Here is a 27462-nt window from a genome sequence, read left to right on the forward strand (position 1 = left end):
AAAACTGAATTAGAATTACATAAAAAAAGAAATATTAATTCCCAAATGAATTTGATTTTTTTTGCTCACAGAGGTTGAAGAGCACCTGCTGTTAGCATGACAAAGCTTGTATGCTTTTTGATCCAAGGTAGCACCCCCCCCCCCTTTTAAAATTAATTTGTATTTTTTTATTTTGAATCACTGAATTTAAACTGAATAAATATGTTCTTATTTTCTTGAAAATCATGTCCCATGACTGATAAGCTGCTTTTGGAACTGGCCCACAGGCTCTTGTGGTCCTTGGGGACACCACTTTGGTGAACCCAGATGCATTTTCCCGCGCTCAGACATTCCATAAACATGCAAGTTTGCGTCATTTATTGTCATGAGTGTGAATGCTGGTTTTTCCCCTCTATGTGCCTAAACATTGACTGTCAAATGCTACATTGTTTGTCCAAATGTACTCTGCAATTGACTGGCAACTGGGTTATTTTTATGTCTATTGGATGGCGACCAGTCAGGATGTACCCCACCTGTTACCCAAATTCAGCTAGAATAGACATTTTCACATCCGTGTACCGATTGAGGAAAAGTGCTTTAAAATAAATGTATGTTTATTTTAATAACTATTTTAAAATGTGATTTATTTATTTGAGAGTACCCTATTGCTACAGTAATCAGATTATTAAAATTCACGCTAAATAGGTTTTAAAATAATGTTTTAAATGTGAAATTGATTAGGTATGTTGTGAAAGCGGAACTTTGATTATACTAAGCGTCGAGTTTCCGGTTCGGCGGACTTTTATCGTTGCTGGACCCGGAAGCAGCGTGAGGTTACGTTGGTAAGTTTCAAACTTGCGCTCGTCTGTATTGAATGCACCTTGTGTTCAACATAAGTATCTATTTAATGAAAATACCCTTCTTTAATATTAAAACTTTATAAACGCGTACAAACGTGCGTTTTGATAGTTGTTATTATCTGTTTATTCAATGGCGCGAGACTGCGGGTACCGCGTACACTACATGTGATGCGACTGAAAGCTGGGTTTGCAATGTACCACCTAAATATTCCATGTTTTGGGGGGAAAAGCAGCTCCTCTTTAGACCATGAAGCTTTCTTACACATTTTCTATTTGCAGGTTTTCACAGTATACATTGAAGAAAGTAAAATATCGAGAAAAATGCTGAGAAGAGCTTCAGTACAGGTGGGACATTTCTGAAAATGTCTTATTTGCATAGTATGAAGGAGTGTTGTTCTGTATCACAAACATAGCTTTGGTTGTTGGGAGTACTGATACAGTGTATATAATTGCAATCAAATATAAAAAAAAATATGTGGAAATAACTACTGAATTAGGAGTATATTTATTTGCACATCAAATCATTTGCATTTATGGTGTTTTAAATGAAGTAAGAGTTGTGTGCTGATGTGTTGAATCTACTTTTGCAGGTGTTCAGGCAGCTGGTTAGAAACAACACCACTGACTCCAGCCTCATCCTGGAGAGATGTGAGTGGATGTCATCCATTCATTTCTGTCTAAAAGCAACTTTAACTCACTGAGTCCATTGTCGTCGTGTCTTGTCCCCCTGGTAGCAATAAATCGCGTCCAGCTGTTGGGCCGAGTGGGCCAGGATCCCGTGATGAGACAAGTAGATGGCCGCAACCCTGTCACCATCTTCTCACTGGCCACCAACGAAATGTGGCGTTCTGGGGAGAGCGAAACCAGCCCGTCAAGTAACTATTGCCGATACTTAACATCACACATGGCTGGAGACTCCCCTTCCCAACGACCAGATCTGTCACCCCTCTAGAGGGTGCTGTTACTCAAGCTATAAATATTGAAATCAACTTTTGAAATTAAACAACCTCATTCATCCCTTTGTGTTCAATATTTACATGAAATCTAAATGTTAAAAAATGCCATGCATATATATTTTTGTTGCTCTGTATGTTAATTTTAGGGATGTCAAGAAATGTCATCACCTGCTCCCAGTGTTGTCTTTATTAGAGCAGCAGTTTTGGATTTCATACAAGTAGCCATAAAAAGTCTTAAATATTGATCCCCTGGTAAAATAAAACGATACTAGTCAAATCCAGTTATTTCCTAAAAATGATGAATGCAAATTTACATTTCCATGTTGTCTTGTTTTGACGCTCCAGGTGACATCAGCCAAAAGACATCGTGGCACCGTGTGTCTGTCTTCAAACCTGGTTTGAGGGATGTGGCCTACCAGTACATCAAGAAAGGGTATGGATTACTTAGTAGTTTGTACTAATGACAAGTAATTTAAAAAACAAAAAGTTTATTTACTCCCTGGGTTGGGTCTTGCAGGGCCAGGATTATGGTGGAGGGGAAACTGGATTACGGTGAGTATGTGGACAAGAACCAAGTGAGACGGCAGGCCACGACCATCATTGCAGGTTTGGAAAACAACAACAAATGCAAAGCAACCTTTCCCCACACACTGAGCTAAAAAGTTCCCTTCTGTTTTCTCAGACAACATCATCTTCCTGAGCGACAATTTTCGTGAGAGAACATGAAGGCCTCAGCATTCAACACACTTACCCCCTTTTTTTGTTCTTACTTTCTTGAGTTTGTACCAAAAGACACGGACACTGCAGTCACGACTGTTTTCGTATGACGGTTTGAAGCCACGTAAAAGATATGTTGGACTGTTGGACTCTTTACTGGTGGAAAAAATCATCCAGTCGGTTCTGCAAGAGAATCACACAACTCTTGTATTGATTTTGAAGTGTTTGTGTACAAAACATCTCAAGGATGCTGCCGGATAAAGCTTGTCAAATGTAAAGAACAATGACAATTAATCCACCCTGCTTTGTTAGAAGTGATTCATAGTAGGCTTAAAGCCAACAATTTATTGAAGCATTTGAAGCACACATTTACAGTGTTTCGCTTCTTAGTCATTTGCAAGTTTTCACTCTTATGTGCAGCTGTTGTTTGTGTGCTGCATTTCCTTCCTCCAAAGTTTGGTTTCACTGTTTATGAGAAAAGACTATTAAACAAAGTCAACATTTGTGTTTATGACCTTATTTCACAATGTCATCCACAAAACTTTAAAGTAGCCAAGTGTTGAGCAAGGTAGAATTAAAATGTTTAACCACCAGTTTTTTGTTGTTGTTGTAGTTATTAAAATCAATTTTAAATAAATATTTTGCTATAAGAGGTGGGCTGTCGTGGCTGGGGATTATTGGCTGAGGTGGAAGCCGCTTCTCATGGGGTAGCTGAGATGTCAGTCATTTAAGGTTTAAACGAGGGCAACCTAATTGGACGGCAGCTACGCATGCGCAGTGTGTTCTATAGCGCAACCGGAACCTGAATAAAAAGCTCTTAAAAAATAATTTGGATACAGTCGCTATGTTTTTTTTCTTTGCGTGTACTCATTTTAATACGGCATGGTTTAGTTGTTGTCGTTAACAACCAAGTTCATGACAAATGTTTCATTGCGCGTAAATAAGCCGATAAACTAAAGAAAGGTGAGGGATTTACTTTGAAACCGATCACCGGAAATGTCGCAATATTCGCCCTAGACAGCAGCTGGAACTCTCGAAACACCAATTAACTTTATTTTCCGCCAAACGTATTAATTTCGCACAGTAACATCGAAAGCATAATATACACTTACACGGGTAGTTTGATCGCTGTGTTATCGATATGAATTCACTTTGCGGCATGTGACTCCACCCCCACATTCCAGGTCGGCTGGCTGGTGAGGAAGAGGAGGAGGAGGAGAGCGCAAGAAAGGCGTTTAGAAAAGCAGCTGGGAAGTGTCTGTGGATGTTGAGGTGAACGAACGGGAGATGATAAACACTTGGACGTTCTTTCTTGATAAAGTCCCGCACATATACAGTCCTGCTAGGCGCGTCGACTTGCTTCCAAACAAAAGTTGCTGCGAACTTTACCAAACTTGAGAAGTTTCAGGAGGAGGCCACCAGGACGCCCGTCATGGAGATCCTGGATTCGAGTGAAAGCTTCTTGCACTGGGACCGCAACCTCAGCGAGCTGTCCGAGGCCGGTGACATGGATTGTGCGCTCTATACTAATGTAAGTTGTTGTTAATGTAATACCAAAAACTTTTTAGCACCCCAATTTGCCATATTTTTTTTTCAAGGAAGTGTTCAGTCCACTATGCTGTCAATGTGTGTGCCCTGCTCTCCCTTCACAAGTTGAGCCTTGAGGTCCAGGATGCCCCCCCATCCCCCTTTCTTCCTTTAAATGTTTACTTTGAACAAAATGCTTAGAAGTACTAAGAATGAGCAAGTTATTGATAGAAAACATACTCAATGGAGTTAGCATTAGGTACACTTAAAACATTGTAAAACAAACTAGTAATGGACATAATTACAGTTGAAAAACTGAGATGAGAATTTTTGACTTGTCAGAATATGCTAAAAATAAAATAAAATAATTGCATGCAAAAGAAAAATATTTTAACATAGGTACTTTCACCTGGTTGTAATTAAAAGCCAGGCTATTAAAATGCCACGTAAATCTGAATTTCCATTGAAGACCGAGTGTTGTGCATCTGCAAAGAGCATCTTGAGGATTTTTCCAAAACGGTCTTTTGCCGTCCTGCTCTTACGCAACTTACGAGTTTGCTCTGAGGAGAATCTTTGGATCGTCTGCGGCAAGATGGGAATGCAGCCTGCAGAACCCACAAACGTACACGCTGTTCATTTGGCAACCATTTGACAGGTCGGGACTCGCGTGGCGAAGTGCAAAGAGGCCCTTTAAACCAATCCTGAGGACCAATTCAGATTCCCGTGGCACATTTGAAATTTCTCGTCAATTTATGGAGGGGGCTTTCGAAGCTTTGTGTGCACTTTTGGGTTACTCATTTTTTTTTGTTTTTTCTACCGCACACATTTAAATCATAAACAGAGAACCATATACTAGAATTTATGGGAAAGACAAATAATGTATGATAGTCTAACCACTTTTTTGTGTGTTTTTATGTAGAATTACACGCCGTATGGCCCAGAGGCCTTAGGTTGCGCACCCATCAATGATAACATAGTGAGCATGTGTGTGTGAATGTAAAATAGACTGTAGTGTTCACAAACAGACTGGCTCGCTTGTTCCCCTCGATTGACCCCCACCGCTTCCTCCTTCCCTCTTAACCAATATTGCACCCCCCCCCCCCACACCGCCCCCCAACTAAGCTTCTGCCTTCCTAAGTTTAGAGCTTGTGCTTTCACTCAGCTTCTGTGCGTTGACACCCGATTCCCCGCAAAACAATGCAAAGTCGGTGGCGTGTGCGTCATTTGTCCGACACCTGACAGCGACACCCGTCATAATTCTCGATCAGGTTCCTCTGGTTCAAATGTGTGTGAAATGACTGTAACGAGTTAGCCTTCATTGTTAACTCACGGTGTCCTCCCCCTCTAAATAGGATGTCACTTTATGGCCTTGAGCTAAACTTAGCGTAGAGAATATTCATGTGAGAATTTACAGTGTGGGCCAAAAGGAGGTGTATATTTTTAAATATTCTTTGGGAAGTGGCGTGAATAATGAGAAGTAACTTGAGTCAAGAACAAGTAAAGGAGATTCTAAAGCAGAATGGTGTGTATATATATATATAGAAGGTCAGCAGGAAAGTGGCCTTAAGCGAAGGAAGGAAAGGAGGCAGAATGAAGAGAATGTGAAAGAAGTAAGCGGTGAGGAAGGAAGAAGAACATAGCAAGTGCAGCATGAATAAAAGCGGGTCTAAGGCAAGGAAAACGGGACGAAGGCAGAAAAGGACAGTGTTCGGTTTAGGTGAACGGTATGGGATTTTTTTTTCAATAGGTTTTAGGTGAACTAATGAATACACACTCACTCGCACGCACGCACACATAATCACCCACATACAAAATAAATAAATAAATAAAATAAAATAAAAAAATATTTAAAAAAAAGGAGAGCAATGATGATGACATGTCAAATCGGTAAAATTACCCAATGAACAATACTGAGCTCTCCAGAAGGAAGAAAAAAAAAAAGAAAAAGAAAAGGACAGTGGATCTCGGGGCCAGGAAGAAGTCAGGAAGGAAGGAAGCAGGAAAGAAAGACACAAAACTAGTTTGAAGGAAGGAAAGAAGCCAAAAGGGATGGAAAGTCAAAAGAATGTCTTTGGGAGGAAATAAAGGAAGGAGGGCGGTAAGAAAAAAAAAAAAGGTCAAAACCGAAGGAAGGTAGGAAGTCTGAGGAAAGAAAGTAAGGAAGATGAAGTTGAAGAAAGGAAATAAGAAAATAGAAGGTCTAAGGTCTAAGGTGTAAAGAAGGCAGGAAAGCAGCTTTCCGTGAAAGAAGGGACAATGAATAGAAAGTGAAGGAGGATGCCAGGAAAAAAAAAACTGCTAATGTAAACAAATGAATGATTGGTCTACTTTTGTCCCACCCTGTCGTGTGACAATTTTACCACCATTACAACCACGTGTTGGCACGATGCCAAATCCACAATTTCACCCGTCCTACGCCTTCACTTGCATGTCATTCAAATGTGTTTTGTTTTCACGTTGCCGTATTTCTGTGTTTAATGCGTCATAGCGCGTCACGGAATGCTTTGGGGGAACCTGCTCGCAATGTTTGTCGTGTGGGCGGAGAAACTTGCTCTGGCAACATACACAAATGTTCCAAACGCGCTGCATCAAAACGTACACAGCATGATCATAATGTACGTTTTACACCCTTAACTCTTTGACTGCCAGACGTTTTCAGAAAAGGGATGCCGTGGGTGCCAGCCGATTTAAGCATTTTTGAGTGATCTTTCAAGGTCCACAGAAAATGATGTGTTTGGACTATGGAAACACACATACTACCAAATGAAAGATTGGACTCTCATCTTTCATCAGAAAAAAAAAAGTTTGTTTCTACCTTATTCCGTTTTTCAGTAATCAACAATAGAAAATGGTTAGTTTCACCTCTGTTTTGAAAAAAAAAAACGTATTTTAACGTCTTTGGCACTCCTCCCTAGGATTTTACTAAACGTTATTTAACGTTTTTGGCAGTCAAAGAGTTAATGGCGTCGATGCTAAGCTAAGATGCTAATTCCCGCACGTGTGTGTTTGGAAGTGAGGAGGAGGAGGAAGGTTTGCTGTGCACATGCAGCAGACTTTTCCAAGAATGTGTCCCCTTACGTAACCTTCGGCAGATGGACCGTAATGCAATGCTCTGCTTTTTTCGAGATATTAGCGCACACACACACACACACACACACACACACACACACACACACACACACACATACACATTCACATACACATACACATACACAGCTGCAGGCGTGTGTGTGAGCCAAACATGCCGAGTAAACAAGCTTTAAAAGTGAGGTGCCTGTTCTCCGGCGGGGCAGGGCATCCTGCTCGCCTCTGGCCTTCAACTATCAGGCGATGAACGGAAGTCAACTGGCAGCCAGTCGGTAAACATGCGTGAAAATCCTCAAGTCACTTCAACATAGTTGCTCGCTAACCAAGATGGTAGCAAGAAAATAGTTTGTTGTTCATTAGGGATAAACCAGTACAGTATTAGCTCTTTTAAAATCGGCAAAAATCAAATACTAAAGAACACAGTATTGTAAAGCAGTCAAATGTTCCACCTTAAATGAATCAGCCAATTAATCGATTATCGGAATTGGCCTTCTTAAAGAGTCATTACTGGTCAGGCCGATATTTGTTCTTTTGAGCTGAACTTCTTGCACTGGATGGAAACGAGGCCCCTCGCCACTTGGCCGCCGGGCCTCCACATGGCGTCCACATGGAAGCTTGCGTCTGGATTTCCAGTCTGATGCAAGAGTCTCCTCCATCCCCCATCGCTCTCCCGACTTGGGAAAGTGGGCGGCGGCTTTCAACGAGGAGAACGCCAAGGTGGTAATCATCCCGTTTTTTTAAGGCCCTTATTACGGCTGCGGGATGTCGGCAGGAGCTTGGCTTCTTCTGAGGGAAAGGCCTAAATTTAAATGTGGCTTTGTGTGTTTGTGCTGAGGCGCATCAATCCACACTCCACCCAAAATGGAATTCAAACACAATTTAAAGCGACAGGCTGCAATTGAACTTCTTTGGGCCGGAGTTAGGCCTTCAATTAAATCTGAAAAATGGGATTTCTGTTGATTGGTGTAGTTGTTTTGCGTAATTATGTGGCGTCAAGTTGCAAATGATCAGTGTCAATCCACGTGTAGTTAAGCTGAGACATCAAAGTGTCTCATTAAAAACCGCCAGGTGCCCACATGGCGCCCGCGTCCGTTTATAGGCGTTGAACGCCCCACTTGCTGTCTGTTGGTGGGGTGGCTGTACCCTCAAGGCTAGTTGCCCCCCCCCCCCCCACATTTTTATTTGGGTGCCCCCCCCCCGTGGTGGTGGGACACACCAGGGAATATCTGTAAACGCAAACGTTTTGTGCTTTGTTAGCATCTTTTTAGTCCGTCCTCCAGTTGCTAGGCAGACTTGGCCGTCGGGGGCTCGGATCGGCGACGAGTCCGGACGAGTTGGTGGACGTGTTTTGTCTTCGGTGCAGGTGTTGGCTGACCTACTTTTTACCCAGCATGCCTCACAAGGTGATGAGGTTAAAGATGAGTGTTAAGAATTTGAAGGAATCAGATTTTTTTTTTTTAAGACAATTTTTAATTAAAAAAAAAAAAATTTAAAGTATGGAATGAAAAAAAGAATACTGTGTATGAACCAAAAAGTCAGAATACCTCCACCAAGGGCAAACTTTCATTTCCTCTCTTATTCACTGGGAAATGAAGGAAAATGTCCCCGCAGTAACCTGGACCTGAATGTTTATCCAAATCTGCACCAAAAAAAGCTTTTGCCCATTTTAGGTACTTTCTCAAAAGTGGCGTGTGTTTGTTTGTGTGTGTGTGTATTTGTCCGACAGTTTGTTTGTGTCTTTCTGTGTGTACTAACACACTTATACACACTCACAAGTGACTCACTGAGTGGAAGGAGAATATCATGACTGACTGGTTGCCGTGACCATGTGGAAAAATTTAGGCGTGTGTGCTGCTTGACCCAGTAACACACGCAAATGAGCTCATCATCCATCCATTTTTTGCGACCATTTTATCCTGTTCAAGGCCGCAAGCCCTATCAACATTATGTTATCAACGATAGTAATGATAAATCGGTTATCATGATAAAATGTCCCCACTATCAGCATTTTATTTGAACTATTCAACAAGCAAACCGTGAAGGTCCCCCCCCCCCCCCCCCCCTGTGGTGAAGTCATCCACGAACGTCTGGAGGTTGTTTGGGTTTGAAGGAAGGGGGGGGGGGTTGCCTTCACGGTGTGTGTGTGTGTAAAAAGAATCTGGAAGCTTCATGAGGCCTCGGGTTGAAGGGGAGCGGGGGTGGAAGAATTTAAAATCCAGACGGGTTTTCCATTTTTCAGCTGTTGCATTTTGACTTTTTTCCTCTCCATGTGAGACCTTAACATGAAAAAAGAACTCACACACAAATCTAGACATTCACACACGTATTCTCACTCGTGACGTTCTTGCAAATGCTTTAATGAAGCGAATGGGCATGAAGACGAGTCAGCCGAAAGTGGACTCGCATGTCCACGCTAGCTTATTAGTTTATTTTCATTCACTTCCTGGCCGTATCATCACCACGCTAACCACGCTAACCACGCTGCTATCTTCAGCAGTGTGACTTTATCATGTTTGTTTATGACTGCGTTGTGATTGTCACCATCATCACACACACAAGCACGTGCAAGTAAACGCAGGAATAGTCTTCAAAATTATGCTAGCAGGCCATCTCGCTGACTAGCGATCAAGCTAATAGTAATGCTATGTAGGTAGCCATCTTGATGTAACTACCAAGTGAACTAATAATAATTTAATACATGGCAGATGTTTTCCTGGCTAACTATCGAGTGATCTAATAATAATTCTGGATTTTGAAAAAAATAATGAGAATTTTTATCCAAGAATTCACTTAATGCACAATAATTGATAGTAATGGTAATATCAATCCATTTTCAACACCGCTTATCCTAAGGAGTGCTGGTGCCTATCCCAAAATAATCTATTCTAAAAATATTCGATAGTGACAGGAAGCCCTACTAGGTTGCGATCTAGCTGATGAATAAAAGTAAGTAGCTGTCAAACCAACAGTTGTTTTCCCCCCAGGTAGCTACATTGCTAGCTAGTGATCGAGTGAGCTAGTAATCATAATGGACAGCTCTGGAATCAGAGTTCGTTGTTGTTAGCAAGCCAATCCCCCCCCCCCCCCCCCCCAGCTGGTTTTAGCCATTAGCTGAGCTGGTATCGCATCCACACGTGCTCAAACAATCAAACGTGTGTTTTAAGCAGCTTGTTTGCATTGTAGACACGCCGGTACTGCCTGCCGCACTGGCTAATGCTAATGATGCTAACAGCAGTGGGGAAACTGGCCAGCTGTCAAATTAAAGAGTTCAGATAGTAACAGGACAAGCAAACATGCTGACTGCTGTTTTTTTATCTTGACATGAACTCGTGTGGCGTGTTTGTCTTCTGTGTTCATGTCATCACAGATAGGTCGCAGTCCTGGGGCCAAAGTGCACACGTGCAATCATGTGAATGAATACACACACACACACACACACACATAGAGAGAGATTAATTTACACTGTCTTGAATAAATAAAAGTTTAATATAAAATATATTTGAAAAAAATCTACAATAAATAATATAATAATAAAATATGAGATAAAATGCATCCATAATTGGTAAGAAAGGAGAGGGAAGAATATTGTCACAAAATGATCTATAATTGTCCAAATTCATTTTTTTTTCTTTTTTAAGTGCAGTATAAGAATTTCGGCCTTTAATGCCATTTTCACTTGTTGCGTCACCGATCCGCTATTCCTGACATCAGAAGTGGCATGTGGACATTTAAATGTTAATACACAAACACACTTGCTTGCTAGTTGGCGTGAGACTTGATTGAAGACTTGAGTCTAGCATTCCTTCCCCGCCTTCCCCCCAGGACCCTCGATTATCTCTGCATGCGTGGACTCTCACAGCAGGTGGGAGCATTTATTGCGGAAGCTTAATTGCACCTTTTTACTCTCACTGCTTTTTTGAGGGCTTGAGAACAGTCAGTTGCAAAATGCAGAATTTAGAAATTGATGAATGTATTTTTTTAAATTAAAAAATGTGAGTATAGTGAGGTTAAAGAGTCCAAAAATGTGGTGTTTTTATTTTTGGTTATCTTATATAGAGCTAATTATACTGCTAAGTGATGCTAACCGTAGAGATCGGGCCCTACCGTGGATAGAAAAAAAAATCAGCAAGTAATTGACGCCCCCCCATGAAAGCGTTTGTAATTTCCTATAGATGCCGCAAGATGGCGGAAAAGGACTGCTTTTGTCAAAACGAAGCTCCTCAACTCACTTCAATGTTTTCATCGGCACCACCAGATGATAACAATAATGCTGTGTAGCTATTATTCCAGCGAACTTTTCTTCTCGGTAGCTGCATTACTGGCTACTTGGCTAGCTATCGATCGAGCTAATGCTAGCTAGCTTTCTAGCCAATTAACTATCCTAGCTAGTAGCTGTATTTTTGGCTAACCTGGATGCTAACTGCTCGGTAGCGTAATGCCCTTCCATTTGAGTGTTGTATTTGAACATTAGGTTTGAGCCTGACATATTTATTTCCCTCATCACCCCACATGAAGTTTGCTAATCTCATCTCAGGTTAAATGGCTCTTTGTAAACATTAAGAAGCCTCTCTTTGTTGGCACTCCTTTGGAATTTACTTGACAGATTCCTGCCTCCAGAGTTTTCCCATTCAGCGAGGGGAGGGGGTTCGTAGGGGAGTGTCGGGTTACGAGTCGGCGCGGAACGACACGCCTGTGTGAGACGCCAGGACAAAGTGGGGTCTGTTTGTGTGTGTGTGTGTGTGTGCGCGGTGGGCCACAGCCCGTTCCACTGCCCTACATTACACGCACACACACACATACAGGAAAATGACAGGGACAGTACAGTGTGTGTGTATGTGTGGTTTGTGGTTCTGTTTTTAAGCTTCCAAATAGCGGGACCGCTCCCATTTCCTGTTCTTATACAAAGAGGTTATTTTTATATTATTAAAACCACAGTTACACTGTGTTCACGACTTCACGTGTTTTCTCTTCGTGAGCTAAGCGGCTAAAGGCTAGCATTTACAGAAAATGCTGTACTGTAGCTTACCATGACAACCTAGACACACACACACACACACACACACACTGTGGATAAGTGTGTAAATATTTGTCTCCCCTTGTAAATAAATTCACACTCTACTGTTAGCATCCCAGCTAAGTGCACATTTATGGCAGCATACTGAGAACACACACAAATTGATTACAGCAAGTAAAAGCAGGCACATATGCCCCCTAGTGGCCATGTCATCACATCACTATAATCCCATTGCGCCAATATTTTCGTTTGCTGTGCAGCACTTCTCTGAGCTTCTGGACGACCTCTCCCACGACGCTTTGCTGGGCCAGCTGCTGAGCGACCCCTTCCTGTCGGGGGTCCGAGGCGGCGCCGCAGGCATGGAGGAAGGAGAAGAGTGCGGCGACCTGTGCTCATCGTCGTCGCCGCCGCCGCACATTGCCGCTGAGCACAGCTACTCGCTTTGCGGCGACAGCAGGCCACAGTCGCCGCTTTCGCACCTGACCGGGGAGCGCGGCAGCGACGCAGGTGGACAAACTCAGGATTCACTTGCTAATTAACTGATTGATTAAAGTGTGTGTCCCAATACTTTTGTGTGTAGAATATACTCATCGTATTGTATCAATGGATTTGCCGCAGAATCCGAAGGCGACTTGACCGAGTGGCCCATGGAGCAGGACGATGGAATGGAGGGTCTCCTGTGCGACGCCCCGTCCCTCCTGCCCGCCCTCGCCCTTGCCCTGGGGTCCGCCGAGGACCCCCAAGCCTCTGAGGACCCCCAAGCCGCCAGCCCTGCTCAGACCCCCGTCAGCAGCCGTGGCTACGATAAAAGCGTCAAGGTCAAGCAGGAGAAGGTCTTCCCTCAGATTAAACTGGAACCGCATGAAGTGGATCAGTTTCTCAATCTGTCACCCAAAGGTTCGAACTACAGATATGCCCTGAGATACAATTAGTCGTTCTTCACAGAGTATAACAAATATATGCCCGCAAGTACATGCTATAGTATCTACACTTTGTTTAAATATTCCTTGCTTAAACACCGATGCTATGTGTTAGCTCGTCTATGAGGTTTTACATTGTTTGTGAGCATTAAGCTAACTTAAGGCAAAGTCACGTGTATCTCAAGGCACCACTGCACTTCCTCACATCACGACCTAATGTGAAAAGTCTCCTCCTCAAACTGCTCTTCCTGCGTCAGGTCTGGAGGCCCTGCAGATGCCCCCCACCCCACCCAGTTCGCACAGCAGCGACTCGGAGGGCAGCCAGAGCCCCGTGCACGCCCCGCCGGGGCTGTCCCACCCCACCTCGCCCAGCAGCCCCGCGCCGGCACAGTCGAGTGTGAAGGCGTCCCCCCGCGGGAGCTCTTCCTCCTCCTCACTGTCCAACTCGCCTCTGCTCACCGCCCCCCATGTGAGGAACAGACATTTTGTACCGAGTAGAGTGGTTGGCATTCATTTGGCTGTTTATGTTTGTGTGTAGAAACTTCAAGGCTCAGGACCGCTGATGCTCACCGAGGAAGAGCGCCGCACGCTGGTGGCTGAAGGCTACCCGGTTCCCAACAAGCTGCCGCTCACAAAAAGCGAGGAGAAAGCGCTCAAGAAGATCCGCAGGAAAATCAAAAATAAGGTGTGGCGCATAGAAATATGTTACGACTTGAAGTTGAGTGCCTCGAAATAAAATTGAATTTTTATTTCCCCGTCAAGTAAATAAATGATTTTTTTTTCCTGTCAGATTTCTGCTCAGGAGAGTCGCAGGAAGAAGAAGGAGTACATGGACACCTTGGAGAAGAAGTGAGCCAAAATCCATACATTTTCTCTTGTCTGTTGTGATTCCCACTTGACTTGATTATATCTTCGGCCTCTCATGAAAATAAACAAACAGATTCTCTGTTTCAAGAAATGAGAATTTTACGTGAGAAAGGATCAAAATATTTTTAATAAGAAAAAGTTTTTTATTCAACATAGCCTTCTTCACTTTATTTTAAACAGTTGAAAGTTAAAAAAAAATTAATAATTTTTGAATGATGACTGACCTGCAGTACTACGTTTGTCCATAGGGTGGAGACATGCTCCAATGAAAACAACGACCTGAGGAGGAAAGTGGACACACTGGAGGGCACCAACAAGTAAGAGCATATACATCCCAAATTATTCTATTAACTCTTTGACTGCCAAAAACGTTAAATAACGTTTAGTAAAATCCTATGGAGGAGTGCCAAAGACGTTAAAAGACGTTTTTTTTAAAACAGAGGTGAAACTAACCATTTTCTATTGTTGATTACTGAAAAACGGAATAAGGTAGAAACAAACTTTTTTTTCTGATGAAAGATGAGAGTCCAATCTTTCATTTGGTAGTATGTGTGTTTCCATAGTCCAAACACATAATTTTCTGTGGACCTTGAAAGATCAGTCTAAAATGCCTTAAATCGGCTGGCACCCACGGCATCCCTTTTCTGAAAACGTCTGGCAGTCAAAGAGTTAATATAGATTAAAAAAAATTTTTTTTTAATGATTTTCCTGGATTGAAATACTTGTAGACACCTGTAGATGGCGCTGCCCCCCAAAGCATGTAATGTTTGAGATCTAAAGCAGCTTAAAAAAAAAATGTTTTGTGTCACATTAGCAGAGGTGGGTACTTCCGTCTCTCTGTCAGGCCCGTTGCTGACGGATGTCCACGTTTTCGGCGAGTGCTTTATGTCACAAAGCCTCAAAAATAGACGGACTGAGCGCTTACAGCTTTTTGTCCGGTACAGATGGTCCTTCACAGTCCATGTATTTTTTCCAGGCTTTGCGTCATAAAAGTACTCGGCCCCTACATTTTACACTAGTTTTATATTTTACTTTTTTTCGATTATAATGTAGCACAAATAAATGTTGGAATATTTGTTTGATTTATAACTCTACTTTTCACTTAATAATTGTTTTTTTTTTTTAGGTCTCTGCTGCAGCAGCTGCAGGCCCTGCAGGCTTTGCTGTCCGGAAAAGTGTCCAAGTCGTGCCGTATGGTAGGCACGCAGACGTCATCCTGCCTAATGGTACGCGTGTGTGCGCACTCGTCACCGTGACATATTGATCCGTTATCGACTTGCTAACCTCTGGCTGTTAAGTGGCTAAGCGCTCATCAGTGTGTGTGTGTGCCTCTTCCTCTCAGGTGGTGGTGTTGTGTTTCGCTCTCTTTTTGGGAAGTTTCTACCCAGCTGGCTTCACCTCCAACTCCGGCGTGGCCGACGGCGGCCTGGCCTCCCAGCAGCTGGCGGTCAAAGAGTCGTACGTTGCCACAGGTGCGACTGTGCGTTGCCGTGGTTACATTACATGCAGACTCAAGAGGCCCCTCATCAATACGCACAGTAGTTTCTAGGCGTCTTACACTTGCGTTTTTTTGCGTGTGTGTGTGTGTGTTCAAATAGTCAAATCCAGAAGTCTGTTGTCCACCTTCGAGGACGAGCAGCCGCACCTGCTGGGCTTAGGCGGCGAGTACCCCGACCAATGGGAGGATGCTGACGTCACCGTGGTCATGGCGGCGTGGCGGCGTTCGGGCGAGCAGCAAAAAAGTGCGGCCGAGGAGACCAGCTGGGCGGAGACGCATCCGCCGTTCAGGAATAAAAGCAACAAAACCAGCATGTCAAACAGCATATACAGGTAAAAACACAACCGCCACCAGTCAGCAGTTTTGTGTAAAATCATCCATACATGACAGTTGTTTAATATGATCACTTTCCGTGACATGACAAAAAAAAAAAAAGATTTTGTTTACGTCTACATTCGTTCAATTTTTGTACATTGTTTCAAATCAATCTTTTTGACACTGTTTGAAATTTTCACTAAATGATAATGTGTCTCCCAAAAAAAAAAAAACGTAACAAAATGCAGTCGTATAGTAGGCCTATAAGTGTAAATAAAAAACAAGACCGGGTTCCAGCCGCACCCCCAAAAAACTATATTCAACATTATTGTAAGCCACTGTAACAGTAAGCACCGTTATGTATTAAATGTAGGGGGACTAAATAATGATTCAGATCAAAGTTTAAAAAAAAAAAAAAGGTTTAAAAAAAACAACAGTTCTTAAAATCAATTGAAACTATATTTACAATATTAGAAAGTTAATTCAGTGATTCTTTTACATACCACAAGAGGGAGCCCAAGTTCCATCACACTGAGAATCACTGCTTAAGTCATTCCTTTGTTGTAAATGAGGTTTAATATCTATTGGATAATTAATTTAATATTTATAATGTGAAAATTATTCCTTCCAGGTTCATTATTACATCATTTATTAATTACATTGTTCAGAATGACTCCTTAGGTGTACACATTTAAGTATAAATTCATGTCATCGTTATTGTTTCAGTCATTCATAACACTGACGTGTGTGCGTGCGTGTGTGTGTGTGTGCGTGTGTGTGTGTGTGTGTGTGTGTGTGTAGGCCTCTGGAGCAGAGGGCAAAAAGCATCGCGTTGGAGCAAAGCGTCAACGAGACCTCCTGAGGGTCGACTACCCCAACGCCCTCCAATTTCCCAGGTTCATTGTCCTTGAACCCAGTTCCCAGTTCCCACTGCTGAGTCGGCTCCTTTCTGAAAACTCCTGTTAGAAGTTAATCTGTCTGCACTGAATAGTTGTGTTTTAGTTCATCAGCATCGTCATCCTGGCAAATTCCCTTTCATGATGAATAATGTAGCGACAAAAAGGAGAAGGACACCGGCTATAATATATTTATAGATTTCTTTTTTCCTTCCAAAGATTATTGCTCTCTTTTAATATTTGATGTTTTTGTTGCATTCCAGTGCCATTCATATGCATCCTTTTTGATACTTGTCTCTCTTTTTTTTTTTTTTTTATTGGTTACTCGTTTATATATTGTTTATATTATTTCTTAATGTGCCTTATTGCATTTCCTGCGCTGGTTTGGGGAATTAGAGATGCAGAACATTTGTGAATGTTGACAGAGTACAACAAATCCAGAAAAGGGATGCAGGATGTTTATAGTTAATAGTTAGCATTTGTTAGCTTAGCACAATTAAGGCTGTTGAAAATGACTTCATTGATAAAAAAAACTTATTAAATGACCCAATAAAAGAATTTGGTACCTTGTAGCTTTGTGCCATGCTAAGCTAACTACTGCTAACTAGGTGCTTCTGTCTTTTCCTTACATGAGACAAGACAGCACATGAGAACGGTTGGTAAGAGCCCTTTAACTCTTTCACTGCCAGACGTTTTCAGAAACGGGTTGTCCCCACTGCCAGCCGATTTAAGCATTTTGAGTGATCTTTCAAGGTCCGCAGAAAATGTTGTGTTTGGACTATGGAAACACACATACAACCAAATGAAAGATTGGACTCTCATCTTTCATCAGAAAAAAAAAAGTTTGTTTCTACCTTATTCCGTTCTTCAGTAATCAACAATAGAAAATGGTTACTTTTACCGAAATTCTCTCTTTTGAAAAAAAACGGAGAAAAAGAGCTTTTTGTGAAACGATGTCATTTCATGCACTCTAGTGAATTGTACACTTCTTTTTGTCCATGAATGATGCCACAAACACCTAAATAGTGCTTTACTTCTGTAAAACGCTTTCACCAACAATGAAAAAGTGTTTTTTGATTGCAAAATACGTTTATTTGCATTCAACAGTGTAACAATTTGACAAAACAATTTCACAAACTATTTACAAACGTGTGCAACTGTGGTACTACTTACAATTATGTGGATGTTTCAAATACAGTTTTTCCTTTTGTAACGCTCTCCTGCGTGCAAGGAGACGCCAGGACTCGCACAACAGTTTACTTTCACTTTCGCATTGGTCCGTTTTGCGTGCAAACGTTACACTTTCTTGACGGCCTTTTTTTCCGGGGAATAAAAAGCAAGTAGCAGACTGTACACACTTCCTCCGATGAATATGCATTGGACTCGGGCCACTCTCCGTCGTCCGATCGAACGTCCGCCTGCGCGTGCTCGGTTATGCTCCGTGTTACGACACCGTCATAGCCGCCGCGTCAGCGGTTCCAATTTCGCCGTCAAGCTCGGATTCACCTTCATCATCATCGATGATGATCACCGTCGTCATCAATGTACTATTTTAGCGTTGGTCGATGCCTTTCGTCTTGTAAGTGTAGAGCTGCTTGCAAACGCTCGCCATTGCCCGTTCCCTCCTCTATCTAGCTCCATCTAACGTCTTCTACTGCCGCGTCAATGCTTCCCAACCACGGAGTCACCACCCTCATCTTCATCATCGATGATGATCATCGTCGTCAACAATGTGCTCTTTCAGCGATGCTTTTGGTCTTTGAAAAAAAACGTCTCGGGCGTGAGCTCCTCGCGACCGGCCGCCATTTTTCCTTTGTCTTCCATTCTCGTCTCCTGCTCGACGCTCTAGCTCCGCCTCTACTGACGCCCACCCGATCTTGTCAAAAGAGAGTCATCGCTGCCCTCTAGGGGCCAAAAATAGTCATTAGGCACAACAGACCGGCTGGAAACTTTCACCACAGCTCCGGAAGCCTTGCCCGCACCCGTCGTTTCAAAAAAAATAAAAAATTGGATGACGTCTTTAGACGTCATTGGCAGTGCTCCGTAGGTTTTTACTTGACGTCTATAAACGTCAATGGCAGTGAAAGAGTTAAAAACTCAATTTAATGACCATTTTTTTCATTCTTTCAACATTTTGCAAAGGAAAAGAAGCAAAAAAATAAATATCTATTTTTGTACATATGAATAAGTGATAAATAAATCCCTCATCCTCACTGTTTGGTCATGGCCAATCACCAGTTAACCAGTTTCATAAATTCATTACGAACTTAAAGATGTCAAATATTGATGTCAAGACAGCGAGATTGAGAGGAAAGCGATGAACTCGTGACTGAAATGAGCAGCCAGTGGAGAACGTTCTCCCCCATATGTTTATTTTTCTGTATTTTTTTTTTTTTGGCTTGCATAATAAAGTATTTTCCTTAGTAAAAGCATCATTCTGTGTCTTGTGATATGTTGTTAATAAGTGAAACCGGCTTCGGGGGACAACATTTTCAAAAACAATTCCCAAAGGCCATGTTGCCTTCAAATAACCCGTAAAAAGGCTCCTTCAAAATGGCAGCTTTTTTCTTTTCTTTTTTGTATTGAGTTCTTGAGACTTTTTGGTGGCTCGACCAAATTTCACGTTGCAAGGGCAAACTAGCTCCAGGGGCCTAAATTTTCAACAATTGTGGGGCGTTTGAATTATTTCAACAGCATTATTTCAACAACATTCCTAGAAAATCACAATGTGAAAGATTCTCTGTTACAGTGCGGCCATGAAAACCAAATTGAAATTTAGTTGACATGCTGATCTTTTGTTTCTTCTTCTTTTTTTTACATGACTTTATAGCCAAAATTTAAAAGTGGCTCATAATGCGAGCTTGAATCCCACAAGTGACGCTAGATCCTGCATAATGACGTCACTGACACGCTGGAGACTGTGGAGTCCTTGACCGCGCCATATGTGTGCTCATTTTGAGTGCGTGTGTGCGTGTGTCACCTCCTGACCTAGTTTCTGACTGATGATGCAGAAAGGATGAGAGGGAATATCCCACAATGCCATGCTGTTTCTACCCTGCATGGATGGATGCAGAGATTTGTGTAGTTGTGTTCTTACGCTCTCTGCAGCCCGTGCTTTAGCAAACACAATTCCAACGGTGTAAACCAAAAGATTATTCCTGTAAGCACATTTTACAATTAAGGCCTTGTCATTCTTTTCTTATTTACAGCTCAGGTGTGACAATTGATTTCTTCCATCAACAGATGCGAGGGTTGCTTACGTTATTCACCTTTGAGTTATATAAAGACAAAGATATGCGATATGCAAAGAACTAAGTTGAAGTGATAGAAGTAGTGCTTTCCACCATATTGTGGCATCTTCGTGTGAAGGAACTACAGTATGTTAAAGTGAGTTATGATTATGAAGTTTTATTTTGACCAAAGTAATGTTTGACTACCATTGTGTGGACTAATTAAGTCCAGGGGAACATGTTGATGTGAGTCGAGGAAATTTTATTTAGACAAATAAAATTATCTTATGGTATCTGGGTGACAAGAAACTATGTGGAAATTAGTTTAGAAACTTCATTCAGACATAAGGGGTGCTTTTATGTAATAATATATATATATATGTTTAGTGTGTAGCTTGTAAGCTGAAGAATGTGAAATGGCCATTGCATCCGTTCATTCCTCTGAATGCGCCATAAAACGTTCGCGGCATGTCATCTTATTTTGAAGGAGGCACTTTAAGTTTCCGGTAGAGTGACGTCACGCGTCAGCAACCTCTCTGGTCTGAGCAGCATCAGAGTGCCGCTCGCCAGGCAGGCAGGCAGGCAGGCAGCTCATCGGGCTCGGGGAAACGAGCGTCGCTTCGCGGCCTCACGCTGGACAACCTCGGCGCGGAGCCTCCACCTTCTCGTCTCGGAAGCCTCCTCCACCGTTTTCTCGTCGCCGGCGTCTGCGGCTGAGCCAGCCCTGGCGGCGGCGGTGGCGGGGGGTCCAGCGCGAGGACCGACCGCCATGGACCCCCAAGCGGCGACGGTGGCTGCGGCGACTCCGGCGGTTCCGGTGGTTCCGGTGGCCGGCTTGAGCGGGCGACTCGCTTCGCTCGGAGCCGACGGCGGGGAGTCGGAGTCCGGTGCCGGTTCGGAGGACACCTCGGCGGGATGCTGTAGTGACACGTTCAGCAGCCTGCCTGACATCGAGCAGGAGAGCCTGGAGGACAAGCTGCGAGGGCTTGCGTTCCGGAAACAGACGTCCTATCGGTAAGTTGACGTGATCCGGCGATAGATCGATTTATTTGTGGAATTAAACGCTATGTTTCCCGAACCTTTATTGATCCAATACAAGCATTTACGTTGTTGTAGAAAAACCGCACAAAACGAACACAAGCAGAACTAACGTCTGGGTGATGTTTGTGGCTCTCACTATATGTCACTAGCATAAATAAGGCATTTTTTCTGATCTTTCACGTTTCCCAACAATTATTGAGCCAGGGCACATATTTTGCATTGGAAAAATCTCATCAAAATCCCCAGTTGTATTGCTACTGTGAAGAGCATTCATTCGCTTTATGTCATTGACTTAGATAGATGAACAATTTGGAGCTTTGGATAGTATCAATTAACCAATGACCAAAGAAAGTGGTGTGACCGTGACGCCATTGCCTTCAAGTTTTCAATTTGACTCTTGGTCTTATTTTGGATTTCTGTGTAAATCCAGAAACTGTCAACAGGCCTGTTTGTGTATTTCTACTTCTTCAGTGGACATCAAAGCATGTAAATCAGTACTGAATTGAATCACAACTTACCAGTAAATAATCAAAATCGAATCATCAGGTTCCCAACAGTACCTAACCGAAATGATTTGTCATTAATAAATACATTTTTTTGTGTGTGTCCATTTCACAATAACTTGAAATCCCGACACAATCAAGATATGCCACGTCATTTGTGTTGCTAAATGTCATAGCATTGTGCGCTAGCCTCATCCGAAGCCTCAAATGTGGCTTGGTTAGCGGACTAGAAGCATTTTAGCGGTTGACAATGACGATGCCTTGTGCGCGAGCATGCCAGAGGGACACACACACTATTGATTGTTAGTCCCCGTGTGTGTAAACGCCAGCCGCAGCCTGACACCCTGGTGCGACTGGCAGCTGCCGGTGATAGTGAAGACCACACACGCACATGCACAAATCTGTTTATGTTGTCAGATGTCACTGTCAGGAATGTGTGGAATGTCTCAATCGGGTCCATCGGAAGGTCAATAAATGTTTTTTGCACACGATAGTGTCACATTTTGAGGACAGGGGTCACTTTATTTGGTCATCTGACTGTGTATGATGCCATAAATGGGAGAAGGAGATAATGTTGATCCATCTTACACTGAGCCCAAGTTGGGAGAGCGGAAGGGATACGATACATGGTGGAGTTCCTTGTTGCTTGTGTGTAAAATTGCATAAAATCTGATTGGAAGGCAATTTCAGTTAATGGTTTTGTTTAATGATGTCTCATTTACCTCAGACAAACCAGTCTTGTTTTTTTTTTTTTTTTTTTTTTAGCATTTTGTCTCCCTTTTTTTGAGAAGTCGTTCATAGGTTTGATGAAAGCAAACCTCCAGGAAGGGTTTGTCTTTTAAAGCGCCACTATAAATTGCTTAATTGACTGTGAAATGCTTCAAGCCAACATGATGAGCTTCCTGCATCTTTTTCAGCCATGGCTTCTCAAGGCTTTTTCATTGGTCTGCTCAGGTTTGATATGTCTTCCAAATGTCACGTTGCAAATTGAAACTGGCTTTGGGGGATGAATTTTCAAAAACAATTACACGTGGCGAGGAACCCCTACAGCGGCTGCGAGGAACCAGAATGGCAGGCTACGTGTGCTTTTGGAAATGGCTTCTTGAGACTTTTTTTGTGGGTTTATTCGTGGTAGGCAAGTCTACCAGATTTCATGTTGCTAAGGTTAATTAGCTTCAGGGGCTGATTTTTCAAAGGCAATTCCAAAATGGAATGTTGCCTTGGAACAACCCCAAAATGGCCCCTTTGAAAACAAAATGGCAGACTTCCTGTGCATTTTTGGGCATGGGTTCTTGAGACTTTTTGCGGGTTTACTCATAGTGGACAAGTCTACCAAATTTCATGTTGCTAACTAAGGGTAATTAGCTTCGGGGGCCGAATTTTCAAAAACAATTCCAAAATGGTACGATGCCTTGGAATGACCCCCAAAATGGCTTCATTGAAAGCAAAATGGAAGACTTTCAGTGCATTTTTGGGCATGGCTTCTTGAGACCTTTTTGTGGGTTTATTCATGGTGGACAAGTCTACCAAATTTCATTGACTAAGGGTAATTACTGGGGGATGAATTTTCAAAAACAATTCCAAAATGGAACGATGCCTTGGAGCAACCCCAAAAATGGCCCTTTTGAAAACAAAATGGCAGAATTCCTGTGCATTTTTGGGCATGGCTTCTTGAGACCTTTTTGTGGGTTTATTCATGGTGGACAAGTCTACCAAATGTCATGTTGCTAAGGGCAATTAGCTTCAGGGGCTGATTTTTCAAAGACACTTTCAAAATGGAACGATGCCTTGAAAACGACCCCAAAACGGGCCTCTTTGAAAGCAAAATGGCAGAATTCCTGTGCATTTTTGGGCATGGCTTCTTGAGACCTTTTTGTGGGTTTATTCATGGTGGACAAGTCTACCAAATGTCATGTTGCTAAGGGTAATTAGCTTCAGGGGCTGATTTTTCAAAGACACTTTCAAAATGGAACGATGCCTTGAAAACGACCCCAAAACGGGCCTCTTTGAAAGCAAAATGGCAGAATTCCTGTGCATTTTCGGGCACGGCTTCTTGAGACTTTTTCAGGGGTCAACTCATGATAGACATGTCTGCCAAATTTCATAAAGCTCAGTGAAACTGGCCACAGGGAAAAATATGGATTTTTCAACATTCTGGGATGTGCAGCAGAACCAATTTCTTGCAAAAGTAATCTATGCCGTGCTCATTTCCCCACATAAACTGCTGCTATATCCTCAGGAGTGAACAAATCGGGGGTGGGGGGGGGGTTGTCATCGGCGACGGGGCGTAAGAAGGTCGTTCTGAGTGTCCGCTCGGTCCAATGACCATATGTGGACATGTCAAGGCGGTTGAGAAATGATGCTGTCCACCACCAAATGCGGCGTTTTTGTGTGTGCCAGGGTGTGTTCATGGCAGCACGTGTTACATATCTGCCAGACATTCGTCACGCTCGTGTATGTGTGTCCTTCCAGAATAATGTCCCTCCTTTCATCTATTCTTAGACTTGACAGCCCACAACCAGCCTCCCCAAAAATGATTTCTTTCTTTCTGTGTGTGTGTGTGATAGCGAATTAGTCAGCAAGACAGTTGGTGTGTAAGACATTCCTCCAATTAGCTGCTCAGTCACTAAGTGCACTTCCTGTCTCTGTCAGGGGCAGTTGAAGGCACGGTGACGTCGTAATTGGCCTCGCGAGGAGAGAAATGTGTGTGTCGTAAGAAAGAAAATGGATCCTTATGTCAGGCAGGCCGATTTTCATTCCGACCTCCAGAAACAAGTCGTTAAGTTCCCTCGCCGCACGACAGGATGTGGTCATGCTCGCACACACATGGCCGAACCGCACATAATCAATCACAGAAAAAGCAAAATACATGAACAATAAATGGGCTTTTCAATCGGTGTCCAAGCTATGGTTTGTGGGTACATTTACGGACCGCCATCCATTTCTCACATGGCTAGTTTTTTTTTTGTGTGTGTGTGGAGGTGGGCAAAATAAGGGGTGTCCTAAAAAAGGGTCCCACAACTACAAAAAAATTGTTACAGATAGCTACAGTAGAGTTTAGATACAAACATACATTTACGACTAAAATAATAACACAATTTCTCTTCAAAACTGTCCAATTTCAAATGGCCTTTTCAGCAACTGCTGGTCTAATTTTAAAAAACAAGATATCTCTGGAAAGGTGAAATCAGAAGAAATGACACCTAGACAAGATAGACTATGCGTCATTTTTTTTGTATTTGTGTCGTTGAGGTTGTGGTTGTGTCTCCAATTGTGAATTTCAAGGTCAAAATATCCATCCAACCATTTTCTTAACCACCTCACAAGGGTTGCTGGAGCCTATCCCAGCTGGTTTCGAGCAGTAGGCGGGGGCAACACCCTGAACTGGTTGCCAGCCAATCGCAGGGCACGCAGAGACGAACAAACATCACAATCACACGTATGGACAACTTGGAGTGTTCAATTAACCTGCCATGCATGTCTTTGGAACGTGGGAGGAAACCGGAGTTCCCGGGCAAAAGCCACGCAGGCACGGGGAGAACATGCAAACTCCACCCAGGAAGGCGGAAGCCCGGACTCAATCTCACGTCCTCTGCACTGCGAGGCGGACGTGCTAACCAGTCAGCCACTGTGAGGTCAAAATATAGAGGCCAAAAGATCATTTACGTCAAACCTGCTCTGATGCAAAAAACAAATGCCAGATTTGGATTCCTTAAATGTTCCTCTTTCCTGAGATACCTTCTTAAAAAAAAAAAAAAAAATGAAATCAATGGTTGCTGAGAAAAGGCATGTTGAAATTTTGCAGCCACTTCAATTTTCGCAATCAAACTGCAATATCTGAACAAGTAATTCTGAGGTAAATAACACATTTATGAATATTAATAATCCTCAAGTAACTCTTTTTAAATATGCTCAGTTTACCACAGTTTGTCCTTCTTTTGCTTCTGAATGTGGAGATGGAATTTTGGTGGCCGTTCATTCCAGGGGTGGATCGAGCTCGTCTCCACTCCAAAATCTTGAACACCCTCAACTATTTGCCTCATCATCTTTAACAGAAAGCTGTTATGTAGCATTAAAAAAAAATGAAAGAAAGAAAAGAAATATAGAATTGCTTTCTTGAATGATTCGGTGTGTTTAATACATTAAATGCCAAAGAACGTCAAAGCGGCCTTTGCAGCCTTCCACGAAATGAAAAAGTTTGGACACCCTTAACCAAATGTCATTTGGTATCGCAGTTGTCGTGGCAACCGGCTGGGATGTCACAGCGGCCTCGAGGGAAGATTTCCCGACGGCTCGATGACGTCACGTGGCTAACACTCGCGTAGCACAGCGCGGCGTAATCACTTGGCCGCTTCCCCCGGGAAATGACACTCGGGGCGAGTAGGGTGTTTGTGCATTTCTCATGGCTCGTGTTGATGGCAGCACGCTGGCAAGCAGCAGCCAGTATGAGGAAGTCATATTAGGTTGCGTGTGTCAGGCACGTGCACATTTTTTTTCAATTTTATTTTCAATATTAGCTGTAATTGAAAAAAAACTGTTGCTTTGATTTTTTTTCTTTTTATTGTAAATGTTTCTCCTATGCATGTTTTTTTATTATTTTATTGATTTTCTTTTTAAATTCTAAAGTACTGTTTTTAATGTTGCATATTTAATTTGCATTATTTTTAAGAACTTTATTTTATTTTATTAGTTATATATATATATAAAAAAAAAAAATTGTATTACTCAGTCTTTAAAATTAAATTTGAGCTCTTTATTTTTTATTGCATTTTTTGTAGCATTTTTTGTTTGTTTTGTTTTACATTTTAATTTTAGTTTTATAGATTTATAGTTTTTTTTATTGTATTTTAATTTAAATTAAAATATTGTCAAAATATTGAAACATAAAATATTCTTTTTTTAAAATTCTTTTTCATTCTATTTATTTTGTTTTAATTTGTATTATAGGTATTTTTAATGTAATTTCATTTTTATGTATTTTTTTTAATCAAAAATAATTTTTAGATTCAAAATTTTTTTCTCTCTTTGTCATTCTATAATAGGGAAAAAAATGTTTTACAATTGGTTCTAGCAAATTTTAACATTTAGTGTTTTACAATTATTAAATTACATTAATAATTAATTAATTAATACAATTATTTAATTTGCATTATATATTTTTTGCCATTTCATTTTATATTTAATTAGTTTTTATATTTGTATTATATATATATATATATATATATATATATATATTAGATTTATATATATATATATATATATATATTAGATTTATATATATATATATATATATATATATATATATATATATATATATATATATATATATATATATATATATATATTAGATTTATATAATAGATTTCTTGTTCTATATTGTCATATTATTGTTATTACATTGTTAAGCCGTTTTATCCGTGGTGTCCCACGTGCCATCAATTTGCGTCAAATAGATGTCGGCAGAGGTGGTGGCAGCGTCCCGTCGCAGCTTAAGTGGCTCTCACCGATGAGATGAATAATAAGTGAGCTCTCGGAAATCGACTCTCCCTTCATGTCCCACGCGGGCCCGCTCGGTTTGCAAGTGCGCTTGAGTTTAGCGTGCTGCTTCAAGAATACTCTCGGGATTGATATATTGGTGGGGGGTGGTGGTGGTGAGGGTGCTCTTTATTAGTCGTCTCTCTGTAAGAGGCTTTTCCCGCTTTAGATAGGAAGCTAAAAAAAGAAAGAGGACAGAACAAAAATGAGAAGTTCCTGCGATGGCGTCACCAGAAAACTTTGCAAATGATTTCTCCATCTTGCGTAACATCCACCAGAGAGCCTGCGGCAACTCTCGAACGCACCACCTTGCAATAAAAATAAAAACAGCCACTTAGTTTGAAGTAGTAGCGCAAGTCGCCTTCCTGTGGCCATCGATCAACAAACCGAAGGGTGTCTCGCCTCGCGCTTTGAGGTACTCCCTCCCACCTTGGTTCCCTCGCGTCCTTCCAACAAGCCCTTCTGTCTGCTCCGCCTCGATAATGAACCCGCTAAGGTGACACGACTCCATCGCCGA

General features: G+C 42.0%; 3 protein-coding genes across 14 annotated transcripts in view; all 3 read left to right on the plus strand.

The window, feature by feature from the left end:
* The first annotated feature begins 734 nt into the window (after positions 1-734).
* ssbp1 (single-stranded DNA binding protein 1) lies at positions 735-3105 on the plus strand. The gene is made up of 7 exons (XM_077543505.1): positions 735-821; positions 1119-1184; positions 1430-1487; positions 1574-1714; positions 2141-2228; positions 2313-2401; positions 2478-3105. Exons 2-7 carry the CDS (start codon positions 1161-1163, stop codon positions 2519-2521), a joined length of 444 nt encoding a protein of 147 aa, XP_077399631.1. The 5' UTR covers positions 735-821; positions 1119-1160; the 3' UTR covers positions 2522-3105.
* Positions 3106-3412: 307 nt separating this feature from the next.
* creb3l2 (cAMP responsive element binding protein 3-like 2) lies at positions 3413-19071 on the plus strand. Of its 3 annotated transcripts, none has more exons than XM_077545302.1 (12): positions 3413-3784; positions 3921-4043; positions 12401-12647; positions 12759-13037; positions 13318-13529; positions 13599-13745; positions 13851-13909; positions 14176-14244; positions 15054-15153; positions 15270-15399; positions 15526-15757; positions 16542-19071. In XM_077545302.1, the coding sequence occupies exons 2-12, from the start codon at positions 3945-3947 to the stop codon at positions 16600-16602; spliced, it is 1635 nt and encodes a 544-aa protein (XP_077401428.1). In that variant the 5' UTR covers positions 3413-3784; positions 3921-3944; the 3' UTR covers positions 16603-19071. The 3 variants fall into 3 exon arrangements, with proteins under 3 accessions (XP_077401428.1, XP_077401427.1, XP_077401426.1); XM_077545301.1 differs by having other exon boundaries at positions 3414-3628; positions 3697-4043; XM_077545300.1 differs by having other exon boundaries at positions 3414-4043.
* Positions 19072-20390: 1319 nt separating this feature from the next.
* dgki (diacylglycerol kinase, iota) overlaps positions 20391-27462 on the plus strand; it is a 38027-nt gene continuing 30955 nt past the window's right edge. For 8 of the 10 annotated variants that reach the window (XM_077545552.1, XM_077545554.1, XM_077545555.1 and 5 more), the window contains exon 1: positions 20487-20880. In XM_077545552.1, the coding sequence (XP_077401678.1) occupies positions 20636-20880 (245 nt within the window). In that variant the 5' untranslated portion in view covers positions 20487-20635. Of the gene's footprint in view, positions 20881-27462 lie in introns of all 10 variants that reach the window. The other 2 variants (XM_077545562.1, XM_077545559.1) reach the window with 2 other exon arrangements.

Source organism: Vanacampus margaritifer, chromosome 15 (genome assembly GCF_051991255.1).
Source record: "Vanacampus margaritifer isolate UIUO_Vmar chromosome 15, RoL_Vmar_1.0, whole genome shotgun sequence".
Taxonomy (NCBI): Eukaryota; Metazoa; Chordata; class Actinopteri; order Syngnathiformes; family Syngnathidae; genus Vanacampus; species Vanacampus margaritifer.